General features: G+C 39.7%; 1 protein-coding gene across 4 annotated transcripts in view; it reads right to left on the bottom strand.

Moving 5' to 3' along the window:
* CD36 (CD36 molecule) overlaps nt 1–24,450 on the bottom strand; it is a 131,201-nt gene that overhangs the window by 93,464 nt on the left and 13,287 nt on the right. For all 4 annotated transcript variants that reach the window (XM_033958736.1, XM_033958735.1, XM_033958737.1 and 1 more), the window contains 2 exons: nt 21,236–21,396; nt 8,655–8,799 (listed from right to left, as the gene is read on the bottom strand). In XM_033958736.1, the coding sequence (XP_033814627.1) occupies nt 8,655–8,799; nt 21,236–21,396 (306 nt within the window). The remainder of the gene's footprint in view (nt 1–8,654; nt 8,800–21,235; nt 21,397–24,450) is intronic.

Genomic DNA, 24,450 nt, shown 5'->3' with positions numbered 1-24,450 from the left:
GCTAAAGATGGATATTTTAAAATGTGCTAGTGGCTTCCATTACTTGTTCAGTCATTTTTTTAAAAAATTTGCAGATGCCTTAATTCATATATTCATTCATACAGAGTAACACACATTGCATTAAACTCGTTGGCATTAAGAATGACAATATTGCAATGCCAGCTAAGCCCCAGAAGACTAGCAGTTAGCGGGAACAACTGCATCATAATAGGGGATTGTTATCATTTCCAGCCCTATGAGCTCCATTTGGAGTTAAGTGAAAGAGGCTCTGGAAATTTTTAAAGGCAAAATCAAGAAACAAAATTCAGCCCCAATTCATGTGATACTTATCAAAAGATAACACCCAAACCACATTACTATAACCCAGTGGCGTTCAATCTATGGCCATGGATACCAAGGGGCCCAACCAAACTTGGTGCACCCCTTGCTGTATTTGGCTAGGACTTCCAAGCCTAGCCAGCTGAAGATTTCTTCCCAAGCTGAACAGCCAGCACCATTAGCATCCCCCTCCCATACATGTTCAGTATTCACACATGCAAAGAATTAAAGGTATTCCACTCAGAAGTGGAATTTATGGAGAAGTGAAAAGCTTTATGAAATAAATGAACTTTAGACCTCATAATGTTGAGAGGATTATGAGCTTCTGCATATTCAATTTTGGATATTCATTTAAAATAAGTATATGCATTCATTTTTCTTCACTTGAAATTATATATGTTGCTAAGAACATAAGAATAGCCTTACTGGGTCAAACCAATGGTCCATCAAGCTCAGTAGCCCGATCTCAGTGGCCAATCCAGGTCACTAGTACTGGCCAAAACCCAAGATGTAACAATATTCCATGCTACCTATACAGGGCAAGCAGTGGCTTCCCCCGTGCCTTTCTCAATAACAGACTATAGACTTTTCCTCCAGGAACTTGTCCAAACCTTTCTTAAAACCAGCTATGCTATCCGCTCTTACCACATCCTCTGGCAATAGTAGCATAGTAAGTAACGGCAGATAAAGACTCAAGTGGTCCATCCAGTCCGCCCAACCATACAAGTTCCATAAATGTGGTCCTTTTTCTTAGATATTACTTGGCCAGAAACCCAGAACCCTGCCCAGTAGTATGCTTAGGTTCCATCTACTGGAGTCTCCATCAAAGCTCACTCCAGCCCATCTTAACCATCCCAGCCATCAAAACCGTCTCCAGCCCGTCCTAAACTGACTGTCCATATACGGGACACAGGCCTTGCAAGCCTACCCAATACTGGCCTTAGTTCCTTCAATGTATACCCATTATTTTCTGATTAGCGATCCTCTGTGTTCATCCTACATTTGTTTGAACTCTGTCACCATTTTCTTTTCCACCACCTCCCTTGGGAATGCATTCCACGCATTAATCACCCTCTCCCTAAAGAAGAATTTTCTAACATTATTCTTGAATCTACCACCCCTCAACCTCATATTATGCCCTCTGGTTTTACCATTTTCCTTTCTCTGGAATAGATTATGTTCTATGTTAATACTTCTGAAGTATTTGAACAACTGAATCATATCTCCCCTGTCCCTTCTTTCCTCTAGGGTATACATATTCAGGGCTTCCAGACTCTCCTCATACGTCTTCTGGCATAAACCTCCTACTATTTTTGTTGCTTCCTCTAAACTGCTTCAACTCTTTTTATGTCCTTCGCCAGATAAGATCTCCAAAATTGAACCCAATACTCCAAGAGGGGCTTCACCATCAACCTGTACAGGGGCAACAACACCTTCTTTCTTCTACTGGTCACTCCTCTCTCTATACAGCCTAGCATCCTTCTGGCAACAGCCACTGCTTTGTCACACTGTTTCTTCACCTTTAGATCTTCAGACACTATCTCCCAAGGTCCCTCTCCCCATCCATGCATATCAGCCTCTCACCTCCCAGCATATACGGTTCCTTCCGATTATTAATCTCCAAATGCATTACTCTGCATTTCTTTGCTTTGAATTTTAGTTGCCAGATATTAGACCATTCCTCTAACTTTTGTAGATCTTTTTTCATGTTTCATGTCTAATCTGTTACAAATCTTGGTATCATCCGTAAAAAGGCAAACTTTTCCTTCTAACCCTCCAGCAATGTCGCTCACAAACATATTGAACAGGATCGGCCCCAGCACCGATCCCTGAGGGACTCCACTACTCACCTTTCCCTCCTCCGAGCGAAATCCATTAACCACCACCCTCTGGCATCTGTCCATCACCCAGTTTCTAATCCAGCTCACCACTTTGGGTCCTAACTTCAGCCCGTCAAGTTGGTTCAAGAGCCTTCTATAAGGAGCCGTGTCAAAGGCTTTGATGCAATCTAAGTAAATTATGTCTAGCATATGCCCTTGATCCAATTCTCCAGACACCCAATCAAAGAATTTAATCAGATTCGTCTGTCTGGCATGATTTACCTTTTGTAAAACCATGTTGCCTCGGATCGTGTAACCCATTTGATTCTAGAAATTTCGCTATCCTTTCTTTCAGCAACGCTTCCATTATTTTTCCAATAACCGAAGTGAAGCTTACCAGCCTGTAGTTTCCTGCTTTATCTCTGCGAACACTTTTGTGAATAGGGACCACATCCACTCTTCTCCAATCCTCAGGAACCACTCCCGTCTCCAAGTATTTGTTGAACAAATCTTTAATAGTACCCGCCAGAACCTTTCTGAGCTCCCTCAATATCCTGGGATAGATCCCGTCCGGTCCCATCGCTTTGTCCACGTTCAATTTTTTAAGTTGTTCATAAACACTGTCTTCTATGAACAACACGGTATCTACTCCATTCTCGTGTGCAACTTTGTCAGACAATCTCGGTCCTTCTCCAGGATCTTCCTCCGTAAACATAGAACAGAAGTATTTGTTTAACATGTTTGCTTTTTCCTTGTCACTCTCCACTTATCGATACATATCATCTTTTAGTCTCGCAATTCCATTTTTCTTCTTCCTTTCACTAATATATCTGGAAAAAATTTTGTCTCTCTTTTTTACATTCCTAGCCATTTGCTCTTTCGCTTTCGCCAGACGTATCTCTCTCTTGGCTTCTTTCAGTTTCACCCGGTAATCTTTTCTGTACTCCTCTTCTTGGGTATTTTTATATTTCACAAATGCCAACTCGTTGTTTAACATATATTTAGTGTCTCTGGCCTATTTGCTTCAAAGTTTGAACGTAATGTTTTACATTTAAGCAGATGATATTACGATTTTGTTACCCTGCAAGACCATTTCGAATGAGTTAATTAACCAGATTTCCAATGTTTTGGAAAAGGTAGAATTGTGGATGAGGCAGTTTAGGTTAAAACTTAACTCTGAAAAAACTAAGATCTTTTTAGCTAGCCCTAATAATAAAATTCAGGAATCAATAATCCAACTTAATGGTCAAAACTTTGAGATAGCGTCAAATTTGAAGATTTGGGCATAACTCTGAATCATAGTCTAACTTTTAGGAAGCACACAGACCTTTTAAAAAAAGTTATACACTATTGTGGAAATTAAGGACTATTAAGAAGTATTTTGATATGGAATCCTTTCGACTACTGGTTCAGTCTACAGCATTGTCCACTTTAGATTATTGTAATAGGATTACTGAAAAAGATTTTATTAAGACTTCGACTGGTTCAGAATACTGCAGTTCGTTTAATTTTTAGTCTTAAAAAATATGATCACGTAAACCCTTATTATACTAGATTACATTGGCTACCGTTTGGGGCCAGAGTGCTTTTTAAATTTGGCTGTGTTTACTATAAGGCTCTTTATGGACTACTACCCTCTTATTTAGGGCTCCTTTAACAAAGGGCCTTAATGCGCGGAATAGCGCGCACTAAAATGCCCCATGCGCTAGCCGCTACCGCCTCCTCTTGAGCAGGTGGTAGTTTTTCAGGTAGCGCGTGCTATAAACGCTAGTGCACCTTTGTAAAAGGAGCCCTTAGTATCATATTTGAAATTGTTTAATTCATCAAAGCATACCAGAAATTTTATCTTCCCTACCCCAAGGGCATGTCGCTATAAAACATTCTTTGATAGGGCTCTAGAATATCAGGCTGGGAAAGTGAATTCTTGGATAAGTCCGCTGATTGCTCAGGCTCACTCTTACCCTATATTTAAGATATTACTAAAAACATTTATTTGCTAAACAAGAATGATGATTTTTATCATAAGTTTAAAAATTTTTTTTTATTAAGTTGTGCTTGTAACCTTTCCTTTTAACTATGCTGTATTTCATTGAGATATTAATTACTGTATGTCTGAAACTGTAGTTTAACCATGATGTATAATTTTGCCTATAGAAATGTGCATGTGACTGTATTTATTAACTGAAATGATTTTTTTTAATTACACTGTTGTGAACCGCCTAGAACTACTGGCAGGGTGGTATAGAAGAAAATTAATTATTATTATTTTGCCTTTATTTTCTCTGCAACAAGTTTAGAGAACCATTTCGGTTTCCTTTTTCTCTTGTTTTTATTTATTTTCCTCACATAAAGGCGAGTAGCCATTTTTATTGCTCTTTTCAGCTTAGACAACTGTTTTTCCACTTCTCTTATGTCGTCCCATCTTAACAGCTCTTTCTTCAGGTACTCTCCCATTTTACTAAAGTCCGTACGTTTGAAGTCTAGGACTTTGAGTTTTGTGTGTCAGCCCTCCACTTTAGCTGTTATATCAAACCGAACTGTTTGTTGATCGCTATTTCCCTTCCAAATTTAATATTCCTGTAACATCTACCGGGCTTGTATCTCTTCTCTGCCTTTCTCACAGACCCCGGGTGCTTGAGTGTCTCTCTCCCCACAGCTGTGAGAGCAACCCCACAGTATACAACCCACTCTTCCCACAGGGGAAGAGTAGGACCCCTGAATAGGTGGCGATGAGAGTCTTCATGGCTAGAAGCGCTCGTGGTAGAGGCGAGAACCGGCAGGACTCTGTCTCTATACCCCAGCAGCGAGGTGAAGGGCGTTTGGCTGTCAGCCCCACACTTTTTCTAACCCTTTCCTGTTCATGTTTTAACAGTAAGGCTGTCTACTTTTCTGTCTGTTATGAATCTCTCCTCCCCCCCCCCCATCAATTCATTAAAGAAATATGCCTCAAGGTTATCAATTTTGACTTCTTGTGGTGTTTGACCCCTAAGATGTATTATGGCATACGCTAGGGATCTGTCCCTCTCCCCACTTCAAAAATACAATTAAACGAACAAGAAGCCAGGAAGCCTTGAAATGCTTTCAACAACGAATTACAGTAAATATGCAGACACTTTACTTTTTTTCGCGAGCCCGTGGTTTTAGCACATGGGTTTAAAGTGGGGCTGCACTGTGGCATGTTCTGAAACTTAACAGAACATGCCGTAGTGCAGCCCCGCTTTAAACCCATGGGTTAAAACCTTGGAGTTGGAGCAGAAAGCAGCTGTAGATATTTCTTTGCTCAATGTTCATGCAACGGAATTTCTCAGCAGCATATGCACCCTGTATATAAAATTTAATTGGACAACTCTTTCCACCCCATGGACAAGCGCATGCACAGACCATCTACAGTCAAAGAAGATGGTCTGCGCATGCGTCTGGATTGCTCAGCAGCGATCCGTGCAGTCGCTGTGAGGTATACCATCAATCGCCCCCATTTGCATGAGGAGGGTTGGTGAATTGGTCACCTGGGAAGACTCGGCCACGGATCGGATTGCTAAGATAAGTATAGTGAATCTAGCCCAAAATATTTTACAGTGTACCTTATCATGAATAGGAAACCAGTGTAAACAAGCTAGTAGAACAGAAGTCCAAATACCCAGATGCCAGAAATTCACACCTGAGAATCTGGACTCTTAGGGAAAGAGAAAGGGAAACAGACAGACAGTGATGCTAGAGCTTCTGCAGTAAATTATACAGACAGGGGGAAAATGAACATTTTTAAAAACAAATTTTACTGTACAATACCTATGTTTTCTAGAACTCTTCTAATAATTCAACCGAGGTTGTGATCCAACATGTGATCCAACATCTTATCAGTATCAAGCCACTTTGCAACAGCAGAAAGACATTGTTGTAAAGGACCAAATGGAAAAGTAAGAGAACTAAAATAGATCCCTGAGGCAGACCACTAAGAATGGAGGTGTTACTTTTAACTGTGAACGAGTAATTACAAAGAAAGTCAAAGCAAAATCATAAAAAAGAGATTGCAACAAAGAATGATCAGCAAAATCAAAGGCTGAAGAAAGATCCAAAGAAACAAGGAACATTAGTGGCTATTATCCATAAAGGAGTGTAGATCACTCAATAAACTGGTTGCAACTGTCTCTGTACAATGCTGAGGTTGAAATCCTTCCAGAAAAGGATAAAGGGAAAGGGATTGGGACTTGTATACCGTCTTTTGATAATTTTACAGCTGTACAGGAAGGCGCTATATCAAATGCTTTATCTATCCCCCATCCCCTTAGGTCTAGGGCAGTGTTTAAGAAAGGATTTAAAAATGGGGCTTCAGATGTCCACATCAGGACATCTCATGGGATCCAACAAGATCTATACAGTTTTATAGAATCACAGTTTTTGTCATATTGTATACATTTTCAAAGACATGGAGACTTATTTACTATGATACATGAAAATCTTGGGCTCCTTTTACTCAACAGCACTATAGTCAATGAAGCCGTCTGCACAATGCGCAGCGGCAGCTAAAAGGGCGAACAGAATGCTAGGAATGATTAAGAAGGGGATCACGAACAGATCGGAGAGGGTTATCATGCCACTGTACCAGGTTATGGTACGTCCTCACCTGGAATACTGTGTCCAGCACTGGTCGCCTTACATGAAGAAGGACATGGTACTACTCGAAAGGGTCCAGAGAAGAGCGACTAAAATGGTTAAGGGGTTGGAGGAGTTGCCGTACAGTGAGAGATTAGAGAAGCTTGGCCTGTTCTCCCTTGAAAAGAGGAGACTGAGAGGAGACATGATCGAAACGTTCAAGATAATGAAGGGAATAGACTTAGTGGATAAAGACAGGTTGTTCACCCTCTCCAAGGTAGAGAAAACGAGAGGGCACTCTCTAAAGTTAAAAGGGGATAGATTCCGTACGAACGTAAGGAAGTTCTTTTTCACCCAGAGAGTGGTGGAGAACTGGAATGCTCTTCCGGAGGCTGTTATAAGGGAAAACATGCTCCAGGAATTCAAGAAAAGGTTGAACAAGTTCCTGCTCTAGAATCCCAGGTGGTTACACTACAAGCAGTTTCTTCAACAGCAGTAAAGGATTTTCATATCACTCATATGAAATTTGAAAAAATGGAGAACTTGCAAAGAGCAAAAAATCTACGTCTAGTTAATTTCCCCAAAATTCATTTGTTGTCTCCAGAAATATTGGTTAAAAAATATTTTAAAGAAGTTTTGGGGATGGCGAACGTAGATAATTTGCCTTTATCAAATTTATACTATATTCCTCAGAGAAAAAAAGTTCCCATAGAACCGGGTATAGACCAGTTGGAACAAATTGAATTTGATTTAACTGGTTTCCTGGAAGATTCACAGGATATAATTCCAACTAGGTCTACACTCCTTATAACTTGTACAAGAGAGATAGATAAATCCTTAATTATGAAAGCTTATTTTCAAAATAAGCAAACTAAATTCTGTGGGGATAATGTTTTGATTTTTCCAGATGTAGCCCAAGCAACACAATTAAGAAGAAAATCCTTTTTGGCACTGAAATCTAGGGTGTTGGCTTTGGGAGCTACATTTTACTTAAAATTTCCTTGTAAATGCTTGATTAAATTTAAGGATAATGATTATGTTTATTGGGATTCTATTCAGTTAGAGCAATTTTTGCAACATCATGAAACTAGTTCTTCTGTCACCACATAATTAATAATTGGAGTTTTGAAATAATCAACACTAATATGGTTGATCTTTAGATCATATTTATTTTTGAATGTCTTTTGTTATGCAATAATTTGTTTGCTATCTCTCAGTTATGTGGACTTGAGGAATCTTGTGATAACCTTTGGTTTTATAATAGTTTTCCTTATTTTCTTTATGTAATTTCCTTTCCTTATTATTATGTACAAATAATAATGCTTAAAAAGTTGAATAAAAAAAACAAACCAAAAACAACCAAGTTCCTGCTGAACCGGAACAAACGCAGGTAGGGCTGGTCTCGGTTAGGGCACAGGTCTTCAACCTGGGGGCCGCCGCGTGAGCGTACTGCTGGGCGCGATGGACCACTGGTCTGACCCAGCAGTGGCAATTCTTATGCTCAGGCTGGTGAGGTAAATGCTCCAACAATTATAAAATTCCTATGAGGGTCAGAGTATTTACCTCACCGGCCCGCACTAAAAACCTCTAGCGCCATTTAGTAAAATTCAGCTATTATTTTTAAAATTGTGTGCTAATACATTGATTTTAATGGAGCTTAGTAAATATGTCCCCTATGTCTTTGAAAATGTATACAATATAGCATAAATTGTGATTCTACGAGATTGTACGGATCCTGTTACACCAACGTGCTATTCTGAAGGGAAATAGCTTTCCTATTAGTATAGGAAATTAGAGAAATGAAGCACAACAAAACGGAGAAAGTAAAAGCATATGAGTGAAAGTGTAGAACACTAGAATGGAATGCAAAAGAAATGAATCGCAATCTCACTATAATGACTGGTGTAGCTCAGCCTTATCACCTACAGCCACGGCAAGATTGAGAGCGATGACAGTATCATCTTCTGATCCAACTGACATGTCACGCTGAAATTCTGCAGAATTCGGCTGCAGAAAAGACACTGTATGATTTTCCCCCATTGTGATATTTTCCTTGGATAAATTTCGAATTCTAAAAGGAATGGAAACAATTTCATATACTTTAATTCATAAGTAGATCTGGGTGATAAAACTGCAAAATATACTGTCAGTTCTTCCTCCTGGAAAACACACACAAAAAACAGAGAGAAGAACCAGTCTTCATAATAAAGAGCAGGAAAGGAACTCACAATGAAGCTGAAGACAAAATGGAAAGCAAATGAGCTTTATTAACCATCCCACCCCCCTTTTACAAAACTGCAATAGTGGTTTTTAGCGCAGGCTGGCGCACTGAATGCTCCATGCTGCTCCCGATGCTCATAGGAATGTCAGGAGCAGAGTGGAGCATTCAGCGTGCCGGCCTGCGCTAAAGACCACTATCTCAGTTTTGTAAAAAGGGGGGAGGGGTAAATAAATCTTCTATATTTAAGATGATTTGACACAGTGTTTTCGCTATATGACCTTCATCAAGAGTCTAAAAAATATCAACAAACAAATAAGCATTAAAAAAACTCATAAATGAACCCAACCACATTGCATAACATAATAAAACATGTACAACATACTAATAACCACATACATGTGTTACAAAAACATAGCTATACATTTGAAAATTATATCATACATCAACATACGAATATCCTTACTGGGCCAGACCAATGGTCTGTCTAGCCCAGTATCTCGTCTTCACAGTGGCCAATCCAGATCACAAGTACCTAGCAAATAAATAAATATATATATATATATATATATATATATATAATACCACTTAGATAATTTTGATAGGCAGTACATATGTTATGTTTAAATACATTTATTGAGTATTTCAAGAAAGTGCAAGAAACATCATACAGAAATGCAAACCGAATTCTCTCACATGTGCACAACCAATCCCCACCCTCCCTCCCTCCCCCCCACATCTATAGAATTAGTGTCCATAAACACATCATGTAGCATGTGATCATCCCTACAAATTCAGTAATCTACTGCGAGCATGGGAATGATAGGCAGTACGTAAATACCTACAATAAATATAAGAAAAAATATACTCATGTATAATTAAATCAAAATACAAACACAAAATGTCTAAAAATAAATGTATTTATGCATATACATATACATCCAAGGTGCTTTTTACATCTAAAAGAAGCCCATAGATTCATATATTAATTATTTCTAATTTTAAAAAACCTTTTAATTTAAAACTGCATATTTATTAATGAATCCAAAAGATAATGGATAAAAAATAGCGTTATCTTATGATACTGTGATATTTGGAATGTCTATGAGAAAAAAGAGTCAGATATCATCATGTAATAATAAACTTTTATTGATCATGACTGGAGTTGCCATCCAACATATTACTAATAACTGGAAAGACCATAGTAGGCTTAATTTTAATTTCTGGTGAAATTCGTTATGCCATATATATAGAATGGAAAGATCATTGGCGTTACAGAATGGAAAGTATAAAAATTTTATTAAAATATGGGAGCCATTAACATCTTTTTGTCATGATTAAATGCCATTTTTCTATTAATTATACACCACTTAATGGTGGGTGGGGGGAGGGTTTCAAGTGTAGGGTTTATGATCTTATTATGAATAATGGGCTTTGAGGGAGGGTGGGGAGAGGGTTACATTTATATTTATAGGATATAATGATAAGATGTTCAAGTGGTCTAATTAATAGTGTTTATTATGAATTTTTGTACACTTGATGAAAGTTTAAAAATGAATAAAGAATTTAAAAAAAAAAAAAAAAAAAAAAGAATACCTGAAGCACTCTTGAATACCAGGCACTACGGAAACTCTTCTTGCATAAAAGCTCTATATCATTCCAAAAAATTCAATACATATAGCCAATGATATCAAAGGCCAAAAAATAAAAAAAGGATTTCTAAGAAAGCTCATCAGATAAACATCTCATTCTGTGAATTATTATTACATCTTTAAAAAGGATACAATTTTCAATTTGAACTATAGCCTCTAATAATAAAATCACTGTCACTGCCAGCTAATCAAAAGAAAGAATTCAGCTGCAACCGTATTTTCTAAAATGCATGTGTAAAAAGCAGTCCTAATAGACTGAGCCTCAACTGTTCATCAAACTTAAGAACTGTCATCGCTAAACATCTCAAAATGGCATTGCTCAAATGGAAGGGAAAAAACCCCAGGGTTAACAGATTAAACAAAACAATGACTCTCACTAAGATAAAGGCAAAGCTATAAAGGCAGAACGTGTCTAAAAAAGAGGAAAAAACAAATATTAACCACCAAATTCAGGCAAGATTAGCAATAAGGTTAATTAACAAGGTTATCACCTCAAAATACAAAGAAAATAAAGATACAAAATAAATCTCCAATCTAGTCCAAGTTAAGGGAGAAAAGCATAACTAACAATCAGGAGGCATGGGGTATAGTGAGAAGGAAATTTAGTGTCCACCATTTTATTGGACTAATACATTTCTCAATTAGCTTTCAGAGGTCAGTAAACTATACTGCTGTTACAGTATCCCTGTCCTGACCTAAGGAAGGGAGTTAGTAAAAAAATTAGTACAAAAAAAATTAGTAAAAAAAAAAAGTATTAAAAATTAGTCCAATAAAAAGGATCACCTTATTTCCATTTTCTATTAATAAACGATCAGCACAGCTACAATAATACTTTATTCTAAAACAAAAAAATAAATAAAACAAATAGAAATTTTTTTTTCTACCTTTGTTATCTGGTTTCTGCTTTCCTCATCACCTCATCATTCTCTTCCTTCCAACCACTGTCTGCCCTCTCTCTGCCTCTTCTATATGGCATTTGCTCTCTTTCTATGCCTCTTCCAGAAACTTACTGCTTCTCCCTTCCAGAACTAAACTAAACTAAACTAAACCTTAAGTTTATGTACCGCATCCTCTCCACGGAAGTGGAGCTTGGCACAGTTTACAAAAACTTAAAATATAAGAAGAGAAAGGAAAAGGTTTACATGAGCCTATATATAGAATGGAAGAGTAAAGGGGAAAATAGAATTACATGTTAGAGAAGAGCCAAGTTTTCAGTTGCTTGTGGAATAGTTGGAGAGAGCCCAGGTACCGCAACGGGATATTAAGGTCATTCCAGAGATCTGTGATTTTGTAGAGAAGAGATTTTCCCAGTTTACCTGCATAGAGAATACCGCATAGCGAGGGGAAGGATAGTTTACATCTTTGGGCGGGTCTGATGGAGTCAGGACTTGAGGAGTTAAAGGATAAACTAAATCTTGAATATCCCTGGTCCACTCCACCTCTCTCTTCCTAGCATCGGCTCGGGCTCTGTCCACCTGGTGCTGTGGAGACCGATATAATTGCTAGCAACAGGAAGTGAGCAGCTGCTGGACTGAACCCCAACCAACCCCGGCCATCAGCGCCATGGAAACTAAAGTCCCGGACCACACTCCAGCAAACTGTACATGAATTATCCCGCCAGGGAATACAGGCTGCACTGGAAGAGCACATTTAAAATAAAATGCACGCAGCTCCCCTGAAGCTTTTCCTCTGATACAATTCTGGTTTCTGCAAAATCACGTCAGAGGGGAAGCTTTGTGGCAGCTGTGCGCATGCAACTAGTGAATGCCCCTCTGGTTGCCACGAAGGTGAGGGGAAGGGGAAGAGATGCCCAGACAGCTGCCCTCTTTGCCTTCCCCTAACGCTGGTGGGCTCCCCTGATGTTTTTGGGCCCAAGGCCTGTGCCTACCCGGCCTACCCTTTAATCTGGCCCTGTATAGCTAAAGGACCTTTAGGAGGAGAAGGAGTACAAGTTGGAGGGCTAAGGGATACACCTAGTGATGACATAGAATGAAGTTCCATTACAACAGTCTCCATTGTTATCACATGCTTATCCATCGCTCCATTCATAGTTGGTGTGAAGACTCGTCCTTTGGCTTTGCATTTACCCTAAATTGAAAGGGGGAAAAAAAGTACCTTACCTGATGAATTCTTCTGGGTATCATTTCCACAAACCTCCTTAGTTCTTGGGTTTCCAAGGGACTCCCAAAAGGCAAGGCATGCCCCTCTGGGCCTGTCCCTCTGTCCATGCCCAGTGGCCACATGCCACTGTGATGTTGGTATTTTATAGGAACAAGGAAGGCCCCCAATGGAGTCAGAGGCGGGCCCCCAGATAGTGCAAGTTTCCAAGTTTATTAAAAATTTGATATACCACCTTATCATGTAACTCAAGGTGGTTGTACAATAAAAACTAGAGTAAAACAAATAGTAAACTAAAAAACAATTAACGTAAAGGGACAACAAACAGGACACCAAGACAGATTATATTAAGACTGGACAAACAGGTACAAAAGGGAATAGGGAGAACTACAATATAATTTTAAGGAAAGAGAAGAAATCGGGAAAGAACAAGAGGACGGGGTAATAAACATGTAAGCCCAAAAGAAATGGACTAAGAAAAATTTTAAAATCCTTATGAGGAAAGCTAAACTTGGAAAGTATCTTTAAAGAGGAACGTCCTAAGAGAAGACTTGAATTTCTCAAGGGTAGTTGTCTCTCTTAATGAGTTTGGGGCTGAGTTCCAAACGGTGGGAGCAACCATGGATAAGATAATATTTCTCCTAGTATTTATTTGGCTCAGTGACAGAATAGCTAATAAGTTTTGATCAGAGGATCGAAGGGTGTTTGATGAAGTGTATGGAATCAAAAGTCTACTGATAAATTCTGGCTGACCTGTTTTTCTAGTTTTAAAAGTCAACAATAGTGTTTTATATGTAGCTCGATGTTTAATAGGGAGCCAATGAGCTTTAATTAGAAGAGGAGTTACATGGTCAAATTTCTTGGCCTTATACATGATTTTAACGGCAGTATTCTGGATTATCTGAAAGAATGCCATTGCTCCAGCCAAGTCTTCTGTAGCTGCAAGGTGGACCTCTGCTACAACTCCCAGCAACAGTAAGATGCCCAGGTATGATTAGCCATTTTGTGTGTCCTGCAAATTCTGGCACCCTAGGCAAAAGCCTATGTTTAACTAATAGTAGAGCTGCCCTGTATTGAATCTAAGCGAAGCCCCAGAATCCAGCAAGGAACAAAGGAAATATTAAGGGAAATGTTCACTAATTTACTGAATTGAGTTACTTATGGATGTTATGAGAGAAAACTAACGGGTTTAACACGTTTTCACCAACATCAAGTTTCAAGTTTATTTAAAATTTCTTATACCGCTCAATCGGACTTCTGAGTAGTGTACAATAAAAATACAGTTTACAATAATAAAATGACCAATTCCAAGATGGCCGCGGGATAGAGGTGCTGAGAGGTACGCACCTGAACCGCTTCACTCTGACTCTTCTTTTCCGCTTTGCTGACGACTGATGCTGAAAAAGAGGTGCAGGAGTGCCACTGGTGCCTTGCAGCGCTCCGATATGCTAACTCTCGGCAATATCGAGGAGTTGTTGCGGCGAATGCAGGGAGCTGCATTGTTAACGTCGGATGATAGCCCTCCGAGGGCACCTGGACATAGCGAGACCAGCGCTGCTTCTCTTGGGCCAGATACCACACTTAACCCTGACTTGAGAGCTCCATCCCCACAACTTTGAACTACCAGTTCTCCAAGGGGTGAGGAAACCCCGGAGATGGGGGAGATTCTTTCTCCTGAGGCAGCAAGCTTAATATCGGAGACTGTGGAGACAGATATCCCTGTTCAGGGTGTCTCTGTAGGAGAATCCGGGGCTGATTCAGCAACAGGAGGTGAAGGAAACCAACCAGAGCAAAGCCAGGAATCCTTTTCTTCTTCTGAGGGTGAGCATTTTTACACTCAGCAAAAGGTTCAAATTTTGGAGAAGCCAGTGCAAGTCACCCTTGAGTCTTTATGGGACTTAGTTGCAAACTTTACCAAGTCTATCAGTCCCAATTTCCAGTATATCGAAAATAATTTGATCCAACATACTAAAGAGCTGAAGGGCTTAAGTGAAGACCTGACTGCTTCAAAATCTTCAGCGCAAAAGCTTGACCAAGATTTAGCATCGGTTAAAACAGATACAAGAGTCCCTAATTAAGGATAATACAAATCTCAGGAAGAAGTTAGAAACACTTGAGAATAATTCACAGAATAATAACTTGAGACTTATTAACTTTCCCAGATTAACTATGGTAACTCCTAGGAAAATGCTTAGGAGATACCTGGTGGAAATTTTGCAAGCCTTGGAAGAAACTTTACCACCATTTACTCAAGTGTATTACTTGCCAAATAAAAATGGGACTCAACAGGTTAAAACACCTGATCAAGCTTTATTGAATGTTTTGGAATTTCTAGAAGCATCAGATAAAGATGTAGCAATACCATCTACAATGACATTAACTAAAGCCCTTTCAATTGATAAAATGTGGTTATTGAGAATTTTCTTTAAAAATAAACAGAAAGAGTTTCTAGGATTTAAAATTCAAATGTTTCCCGATCTTTCAAGAGAAACTCAAAAACGTTATCGAGAATTTCTTCTTCTGAGATCACTGGAGGCAACATTTTACTTGAGACATCCTTGCAAGTGTATTATTTGCCACTGTTCAGTTAATATTCATGTCTTTTTTGAACCTCAACAGTTAACTGCATTTTTGGCTTTGTCCCAACTGGATGAAGGGAAATCAACTGCTCAATAATTTATGTAATGCGCTCCTACCGCAGCTCTATCTGTAGCCTATCTTGCTATATAGATTTATTTCTTTTGTTCGCCTGTATGTAATCTTGGAGTCACAGGTTGTGGACTTGAGTTGAGTTAGTTGAAAAAAAAGTTTTTCCTTGGTTATAAAATTATGTTAAGGTGTAATGTGATTTATACTTTTAAGTTCTCACTAACTCACTTTCTGTACAAGTAAATACTTGATATGTAATTTGAAAAATTTATAAATTAAAAAAACAACCAATAATAAAACCATGTTAGAACTTCACAATAAAATCGACAGGGGAGGTTAGAAGGACAAAGAGACTCTGACTAAAAATGAACGGGGGCATGAGGAAAAAGGGGAAGAACTACAATATTTTATGAAAAGAGAGTGGTGGACACATGGAACGCACTCCCGGAGGTTGAGATAGGGCAGAGCACACTACTGGGGTTCAAGGAAGGTTTAGATAAATTCCTGCAGGATAAGGGGATTGAGGGGTACAGATAGAAAGTAGATATAGGTTATAGGAAAGTCAGGGACCACTTAACAGGTCATGGACCTAATGGGCTGCTGCGGGTGAGGACCGCTGGGCGCGATGGACCTCTGGTCTGACCCAGTGGAGGCAATTTCTTATGTTCTTATGTTCTAATAAGGGATAAACAATAGGAAGGAAAGTTTCTTTAAAGAGGTCAGTGAGCACTTAGCCCTTAAAAGGGAAGTTAAGTTTCAAAAGCATCTTGGAATAGAAATGTTTTCAGCTTTGTTTTAAAATGGAGCAGAGATGGTTTGTCGTGAATGTAATTGGGAACAGAAACATAGAAACATGATGACAGATAAAGGCCAAATGGCCCATCTATTCTGCCCATCCACAGTAACCATTATCTCTTTCTCTCTCTGAGAGATCCTACATGCCTATCCCAGGCCCTCTTGAATTCAGACACTGTCTCTTTCTCCACCACCTCTTCTGGGAGACTTTTCCATGCATCTACCACCCTTTCCGTAAAAAAGTATTTCCTCAGATTATTCCGGAGCCTATCACCTCTTAACCTCATCCTATCTCCTCTTATTGCAGAGTTTCCTTTCAAATTAAAGAGACTCGGCTTATGCGCATTTACATTACGTAGGTATTTAAATGTCTCTATCATATCTTCCCTCTCCAGCCTTTCCTCCAAAGTAGACAAATTGAGATCTTTAAGTCTGTCCCCATATGCCTTATGATGAAGACCACATACCATTTTAGCAGCCTTCCTCTGGACCGACTCTATTCTTTTTATATCTTTTTGAAGGTGCAGCCTCCAGAATTGTACACAATATTCTAAATGATGTCTCACCAAAGTCTTATACAGGGGCATCAATACCTCCTTTTTCCTACTAGCCATACCTCTCCCTATGCAACGTACCATCTTTCTAGCTTTCGCCGTCATTTTTTCAACCTGTTTGGCCACCTTAAGATCATCACATACAATTACACCCAAGTCTCGCTTTTCTGTCGTGCACATAAGCATTAAATTTTAGTTGCCAAATTTCAGACCATTCTTCAAGCTTCGTCAGGTCTTTCTTCATGTTATTCACACCATCCGGCGTGTCTACTCTATTGCAGATTTTGGCATCATCTGCAAAGAGGCAAATCTTACCCTACAACCTTTCAGCAATATCGTTTATAAAAATGTTAAAAAGAACAGAACAGAACCTTGAGGCACACCATTGGTAACATCCCTTTCTTCAGAGCGATCTCCATTGATCACTACCCTCTGTTGCCTTCCACTCAACCAGTTCTTGTCCCAGCCCATCACTTTGGGACCCATCCCGAGGGCACTCAGTTTATTTATTAGACGTCTGTGTGGAACACTGTCAAAGGCTTTGCTAAAATCTAAATACACCATATCTAGCACACATCCTCTATTCAATTCTCTGGTCACCCAGTCAAAGAAATTGATCAGATTTGTCTGACAAGACCTACTTCTAGTATATCCATGTTGCCTCCGATTCTGTAATCCACAGGATTATAGAAACTTCATCATTCTCTGTTTTAAAAGTGTTTCCATTAATTTGTTTACCACAAAAGTCAGACTTACTGGCCTGTAATTCCAGAGAGATGGTGCAGTCACTGCAAAACTGTTCAACCTTATCGTGTTAATATGCTTTAATGATTTGATTGTAAGGCAGTTTTGATTCATAGAACAGAAGACTTTAGATGGACAGTAGGGAATGAGAAGGATATTGATAAATTCAGGTTGGTTACTGTGCCGCATCTTGAAGGTAAGAAGAATTTTATAACTAATTCTGTATTCGACTGGCAGCCAATGTGCTTTATGTAAGAGGGGGGAAACATGGTCATTTTTTTTTGCATTAAATATTATTTTTATTGCTGTGTTTTGACAATTTGGAGGCACCTTATTTTTTTTGTTGTTATGCCTTTATAGAGGGCATTACAATAGTCGCTACAAGATATCACCAGAGAGTGGATTAGAGTGTTTAAAGAGGAAAGTTCAAGCAGTTTGGCAAGAGATCTGATCATTCTTAGTCAGTGAAAGCAGTGCTGAGCTACGGTACTAATGTGCAGATGATAAGTAAATTTGCTATCGAATATGACCCCTAAAGGTTTTAAGGAGTTGACAATTTTAATGGGCAAAGTTGAATTTAAGAGGAACCTGAATAGATAGGCCTTATTTGATGGGGAAGATCATTAGTTTGGACTTTTCCACGTTAAGGACCAACATATTTGAATCTAACCAAGATTTGACTTTCTCCAGTTTCTGGTTTATGAGTAGTACTTCTTCTGGGTTATTAAGATTAATTGGGTGAAGTATTTGAACATCGTCCGCATATGCAAATATCATAAAGCCAATGGATTGGCCTAGAGTTAAGAGCGGTTCCATGAAAATGTTGAGAAGGAGGGGAGATAACATGGAACCTTGACGGATGCCGTGTTTGTTTATAAAGGGTGCTGATGACAAGTTGTTGAATACTACCTTGGATAATCTTTCGGTAAAGAAGGAGGAAAACCACTTCATAACCCAGTCTGAGATTCCGATTTCTTGGAGGTGTGACAGGAGTTTATGGTTGATTGTGTCAAAAACAGAGGAAAGGTTCAGTGAGATGAGCAAGACTGATCGGTGGTGGTCTTTGAGGTCAGGCCTATGAGTGAAAGTTCAGTAGAGTGATGCTGGCGGAATCCTGTTTGGTTAGGGTGTAAAACCTTGGTTTTGTCGATGAAGTTTGAGATTTGGTAGATGATTTTTCAGTGAGCTTAGGTAAGAAGAGGATATTGGTTATGGGCAATGTTCCCTCTAAGCTGAGCGCATGAGCGATCGCTCACTATTTTCATTGGCGTCACTCATAATTTTTCTCGTGTCACTCACTAAAATACTGCAGTGGGAAACTGAGGACTGCATAGTAAGATCCCTGACGCACTTCCGACTCAGGTGGGAATCGTGAGAGGAGCCGCTGCCACGTCTTCAGTGGCGTACCAAGGGGGGGCGGGGGGTGAAGTCCGCCCCGGGTGCAGCCTTAGGGGGGGTGCACAGCCGGCCAGGTCCGGATCTGGCCGGCTGTGCACCCCCTAAGGCTGCCGTCGGAGAGGAAGTTCGGGCCAGCCAATCGCTGCCTGGCTGGGCGGAACTTCCTCTCCGACAGCAGAATTGATGTTGGGGGAATGCTGGTCGGCCCGACGGTGTGAAGCAGAGAGAAAGAAAGAAAGAAAGGGGGCAGGCAGGGAGACAGAAGGAAAACAGAAAAAAAGAAAGGGCGCATCAAGAGAGAAAAAAGAAAGAAAGGGCAGGGAGAGAATGAGGTCTGGAGGAGAGGAAGCATACAGGCTGAAAGAAGGGAAGAAAGATTGGATGCACAGTCAGAAGATGAAAGTGCAACCAGAGACTCATGAAATCACTAGACAATATAGGAAAAATTATTTTATTTTAAATTTAGTGATCAAAATGTGTCTGAATTTATATATGCTGTCTATATTTTGCACTATGGCCCCCTTTTACTAAACCGCAATAGTGTTTTTTAGCGCAGGGAGCCTATGAGCGTCGAGAGCAGCGCTGGGCATTTAGCGCAGTTCCCTGCACTAAAAAGTGCTATTGTGGTTTAATAAAAAGGAAGGGGGGTATATTTGTCTATTTTTGTATGGTTGTTACTGAGGTGACAATGCATAGAGTCATCTGCCTTGACCTCTTTGAAAAAAACCCAGAATAGGAATGATAATTAACATTTTCTCAGCGTATAGTGGGCTTTGTGTTTTTTAATTTTATTGTTGGTAGATCATTTTGACTTGGTCATTTTAAAGTAGCTCGCAAGCCCAAAAAGTTTGGGCACCCTTGAGCTAGAGCGTTGAAGCTGTGTATTTATATTTTATCCCCCATTTTACAAAACTGTGGAGCGTTTTTTAGCACCAGCCGTGGTGGTAGCAGCTCTGATGCTCAGAATTCTATGAGCGTCAGAGCTGTTACCACCGTGGCTAAAATCCACACTACAGTTTTGTAAAAGGGGGAGGGGTTAGTTTGTGATGACATATTCCATACTAGGCGAAGGTGTTTTCTGTGTTCTGTGTGTTCGAAAGACATGGTTTTCTGTTAGGATTGACGGTGTAGGATTGATCTGTGCTGGTCTGGCTCGTTTAGTTTTACAATGGGTGTATTGATGTACTGCTCACTGCAATATGTAAGATGCTGCCTTTTCCTAGGTACTCATGTGTGACGTGTGGCTTGTTACTAAAAATCATGTTTTTCATACAGATGGGGGTGTGTGCCAAAAAATGATGGGCCCCGGGTGTTACATATGCTAGGTACGCCACTGTATGTAAAGATACCAGAAAGCTGGCGAAGCAAAAACTTTAAGTAAATTGTTATTCTTCTAAGTTTTGAGTATTTAACCCTCCCACAATCTCACAGGCACTTGTCCTCCGCACCTGCTCATAAATTTGTGGAGTATGTAACTTGTCGCTCATGCATATTTTTTTTTTGCACACACCTCATCAATCCTTAGAGGGAACATTGGTTATGGGCCGATAATTTGAAAGACATGGGGGAAACTACTGCTTGCCCTGGATTAGTAGTATGGAATGTTGCTACTCCTTGGGTTTTAGCCAGATACTACGGACCTGGATTGGCCACTGTGAGAATGGGCTACTGGGCTTGATGGACCATTGGTCTGACTTAGTAAGGCTATTCTTATGTTTTTATGTCAATCACACTCAAACTCCAATCCAAATCCGCTTCTACGCAAACCTACTTGGTATGCCTTGGTGCAGATACCTACTGAGTTAGGCACCTGCCATCTAATTAATTTTTAATAATTTTTAAATTCGTTTTTATTGGCACTTTCAGTTATCAGTGCTGATTAAGTCAATTAAAAAAATTAAGTGCTCCTTTTATTAAACTGCAGAACAGCTTCTTACCGCGAGCCAGCAAGGTAAATGCTCTGACACTCATTCAATTCTTATGAGCGTCGGAACATTCACCTCTCCAGCCCAGGGTAAGAAGCTCTTCCATGATTTAGTAAAACCCAGTGTAAGTTAGGCACCTAAAAAGGCCCTCCACTATAGGCACCTAACTTTAGGCATCTTTTATAAAGTAGAATCAAGGCCTGAGTACCAAAGAGTAAGGGACCGACAGAATCTGCCTTTGGGAGACTCCAGTCAGGTTGTGCCCGAAACGCCACAAGGGAGTGTTTGTGAAATAAATAAATTACACTAGCCAGACCATAACTGCTCTTCACATGCTCAATTTATCTTTACAAGATAAAAAATACAAAAAAATCAACAACTCTCAAATGCTGCAGTAATAGATAAAGTATTTGGCATAAATGACATAAAAATTAAATGCTTATAAAGGACCAACCTATAAGTGTAAGGTCCTTTCTGAGTAAGTTCTGGTTTTACTCCATAAGTGATCACGTCCAATGGATTTAAAACATGAAACAGCCAAAACTGCCTGTACACCGGACTTGATGTTTTAACCCAGTTATCATAGGCAATGGTGCCATTTTCAATGACGGCTTCCTGTAAAGACAAAAGCAAGTTATATATTGTATGTATACTGTTTCAAGGTCTATGCTATTTCAGTATAGTCCTCTCTTAGTCTATACTCTGACAAATTGTATCTAAACTCAAATAACTTGTACTTAAACTAAACTACTTATACTTAAACTCTATTCTTAATTTGCTGTATACTCCCTGTATTTAAATTACTACACAGTCTTGTATGTCCAAACATTTAAACCTATTGTACATCTTATTTGTCTAATTACTTCCATTGTGTATGTTCACTTGTAGACCGTTCTGAGCTACTGGGAGGACGGGATAAAAATCTAAATAAATAAATAAATAGAAACATAGAAACATAGAAAATGGTGGCAGAAAAGGGCCATAGCCCATCGAGTCTGCCCATTCCCAAGTATCCACCCCCCTGAATTTACTCCCTTAAAGATCCCACGTGAGCATCCCATTTTCTCTTAAAATCTGTCACGTTGCTGGCCTCAATCACCTGCAGTGGGAGTCTGTTCCAATGATCCACCACTCTTTCGGTGAAGAAATACTTTCTGGAGTCGCTATGAAACTTCCCTCCTCTGATTTTCAGCGGATGCCCTCTGGTGGTCGAGGGTCCCACGAGACAGAAGATATTCTCTTCCGACTCAATGCGACCCGTGATGTACTTAAACGTTTCAATCATGTCTCCCCTCTCTCTTCGTTCCTCAAGTGAGTACAGCCGCAATTTGTTTAGTCTTTCTTCATATGTCAGATCACTTACCTAGGCTATCTGAACCAAAATCAAGGAAAGGGGTCTGAGTGAGAACAGGTCCAATTTGTGAATAGTCAAAATGATTTAAGAACTGATTTAAACCTCTGAGATTCAGTTCAAGTGAATATTCACAAATTTGATGTATACAATGATACTGTATGAGGAGTGAGGAGCATTCAGGAGCATCAGTACGAATACTGACTACTTTTTATAAAATTATTTAATACTTGTAGAACTAGAGACATGATCGAGACGTTTAACTATATTACTGGCTGTATCGAGATGGAAGAAGAGATTCTCTTTCTCAAAGGGTCCTCAGCCACAAGAGAGCATCCGCTCAAACTCAGGGGCGGGAAATTTCATGGCGACACCAGGAAATATTTCTTCACCGAAAGAGTGGTTGATCCTTGGAACGAGCTCCCGGTGCAGGTGATCGAGGCAAACAGCGTGCAAGAATTTAAGAGCAAATGGGATGCCCATGTGGGATCCCTTAGAGCAGTGGTTCTTAACCTGGGTTCGACCGAACCCCAGGTTTCGGAGAGTCAGTCTCGCAGGTTCGGCGGAGGTCAAAACACACCTCCGACTCATATAGCGCTTTGGTCACGTTCAATCATCTATCAGTTATTCAGTGATTTTGATCAAGACTGATCGTGTACTCGGTTTCTTGATCTATCAATCTGTAACTAACGCCTTATATACATCAATCAATTCCTGATCAAAATTTGTGATTTAACTGATAGATGATTGAACGTGACCGAAGCGCTTATGATTCATGATGATATGCCCCGCTTGTCCATAATTGGCTGCAGGTGATCACGCAACATCGCTTGGCCTATCTGTGCTGCAGGGGATTTGATGCGCACAGTAGTCGAATTGTAACTGTTGTGATGGTACATCGTGTGATACCTATCTTAATATTTTAATCCCTTACTAACTATGTCGAGCAAAATACGAAAGTGGTCGGACGAATATGTACAATATGGATTCACATGTATAACGGAACGTGATGGGAGTCAGCGTCCTAATTGCATGATTTGCAATGCCAAGTTGAGTAATTCTAGTCTAGCTCCGGCAAAACTAAGGGAATAAAGAAGGGTTCGGTGAACACGCATATGAAACTGGTGGGGTTCAGTACCTCCAACAAGGTTAAGAACTACTGCCTTAGAGGGTTAAGCCAAGGGAACCTGTCACCAGGAGTGGGATCCCTAGGATAGTAGACTTGGGGGTGGGTCAGTAGAGTGGGCAGACCTGATGGGCTATGGCCCTTATCTGCCGTCATCTTCTATGTTTCTATGTTTCTAGAAGTTAAAACCATGAATGTGGTTACCATTGAGTGAGCCAACCCAGCAAAATGTTCAAGGTCACCTGAAGTTGAACTCTCCCTCCCTCCCAGAAGTCTGACATCTTCCCTTCCTCATCTCCGCACCTGGTTTGTTAGATAGGATTCAAGACCACTGCTCCCCTCATTACTGCACTCTGACAGTCAAGTTTCAAGTTTATTTAAAAATTTGATTGCAAAATCATAATCCAATGCGATTTACAAATAACAATAAAATCAAGGTAAGAGAACAAAACACATTGATTAAACCAGACAGTTGATAGAACTTTAACAAAACAAGACACAAAAGGAAAAATAGGATAAAATACAATTCATAAACAAATAAAAAGGGCATAGGTAATGAAACAATAGGATGGGAAAAGGATACTCACTTAATTTTCACTTAAAAACATTAGTCCGCTGTAGAGTACCCTAATTATATAGAATTCAAACAAGTCCATTAAAAGCATCCTTGAAAAGCCAGCTTTTCAGAAGACTTTTAAACTTACTAAGTCATTTTTCTTCCTTATATAGATTGTAAGCAAGTTCCAGATTTGAGGAACCGTGACAGAGATCTCCCCAATGAGAATCTCAAGTTCCCTACTACCAGGCACAAAGGGAAGCCAATGTCTACATACTAACTACTACGACTATTATTTATAAAGCACTACCAGACGCATGCAGCTCTGGACAACAAACATGCACGAGACGGTCCCTGTTCAAAGAGCTTACAATCTAATTAAGACAGACATAGGACAAAGGTAACTTTATTTATTTGGTTTTATATCCCATCCTCCCCAAAGAACTCAGAACTTATACATGTTACTTAGGTGGGGGAAATGTAAGGGACTAGAGGTAGGGGAGTAAAGAGTGGATAGATAGCTGGTTTTAAGGAAGGTGTGGACAATTTCCTAGCGGAAAAGTCCATAGTCTGTTATTGAGAAAGCATGGAATGTTGCTACTTTTTGGGTTTTGGCCAGGTATTAGGGACCTGGAT

Source organism: Geotrypetes seraphini, chromosome 9 (assembly GCF_902459505.1).
Source record: "Geotrypetes seraphini chromosome 9, aGeoSer1.1, whole genome shotgun sequence".
NCBI lineage: Eukaryota > Metazoa > Chordata > Amphibia > Gymnophiona > Dermophiidae > Geotrypetes > Geotrypetes seraphini.
The sequence above is the reverse complement of the archived record's forward strand: the minus strand, read 5'-3'. Positions and strand labels throughout refer to the sequence as shown.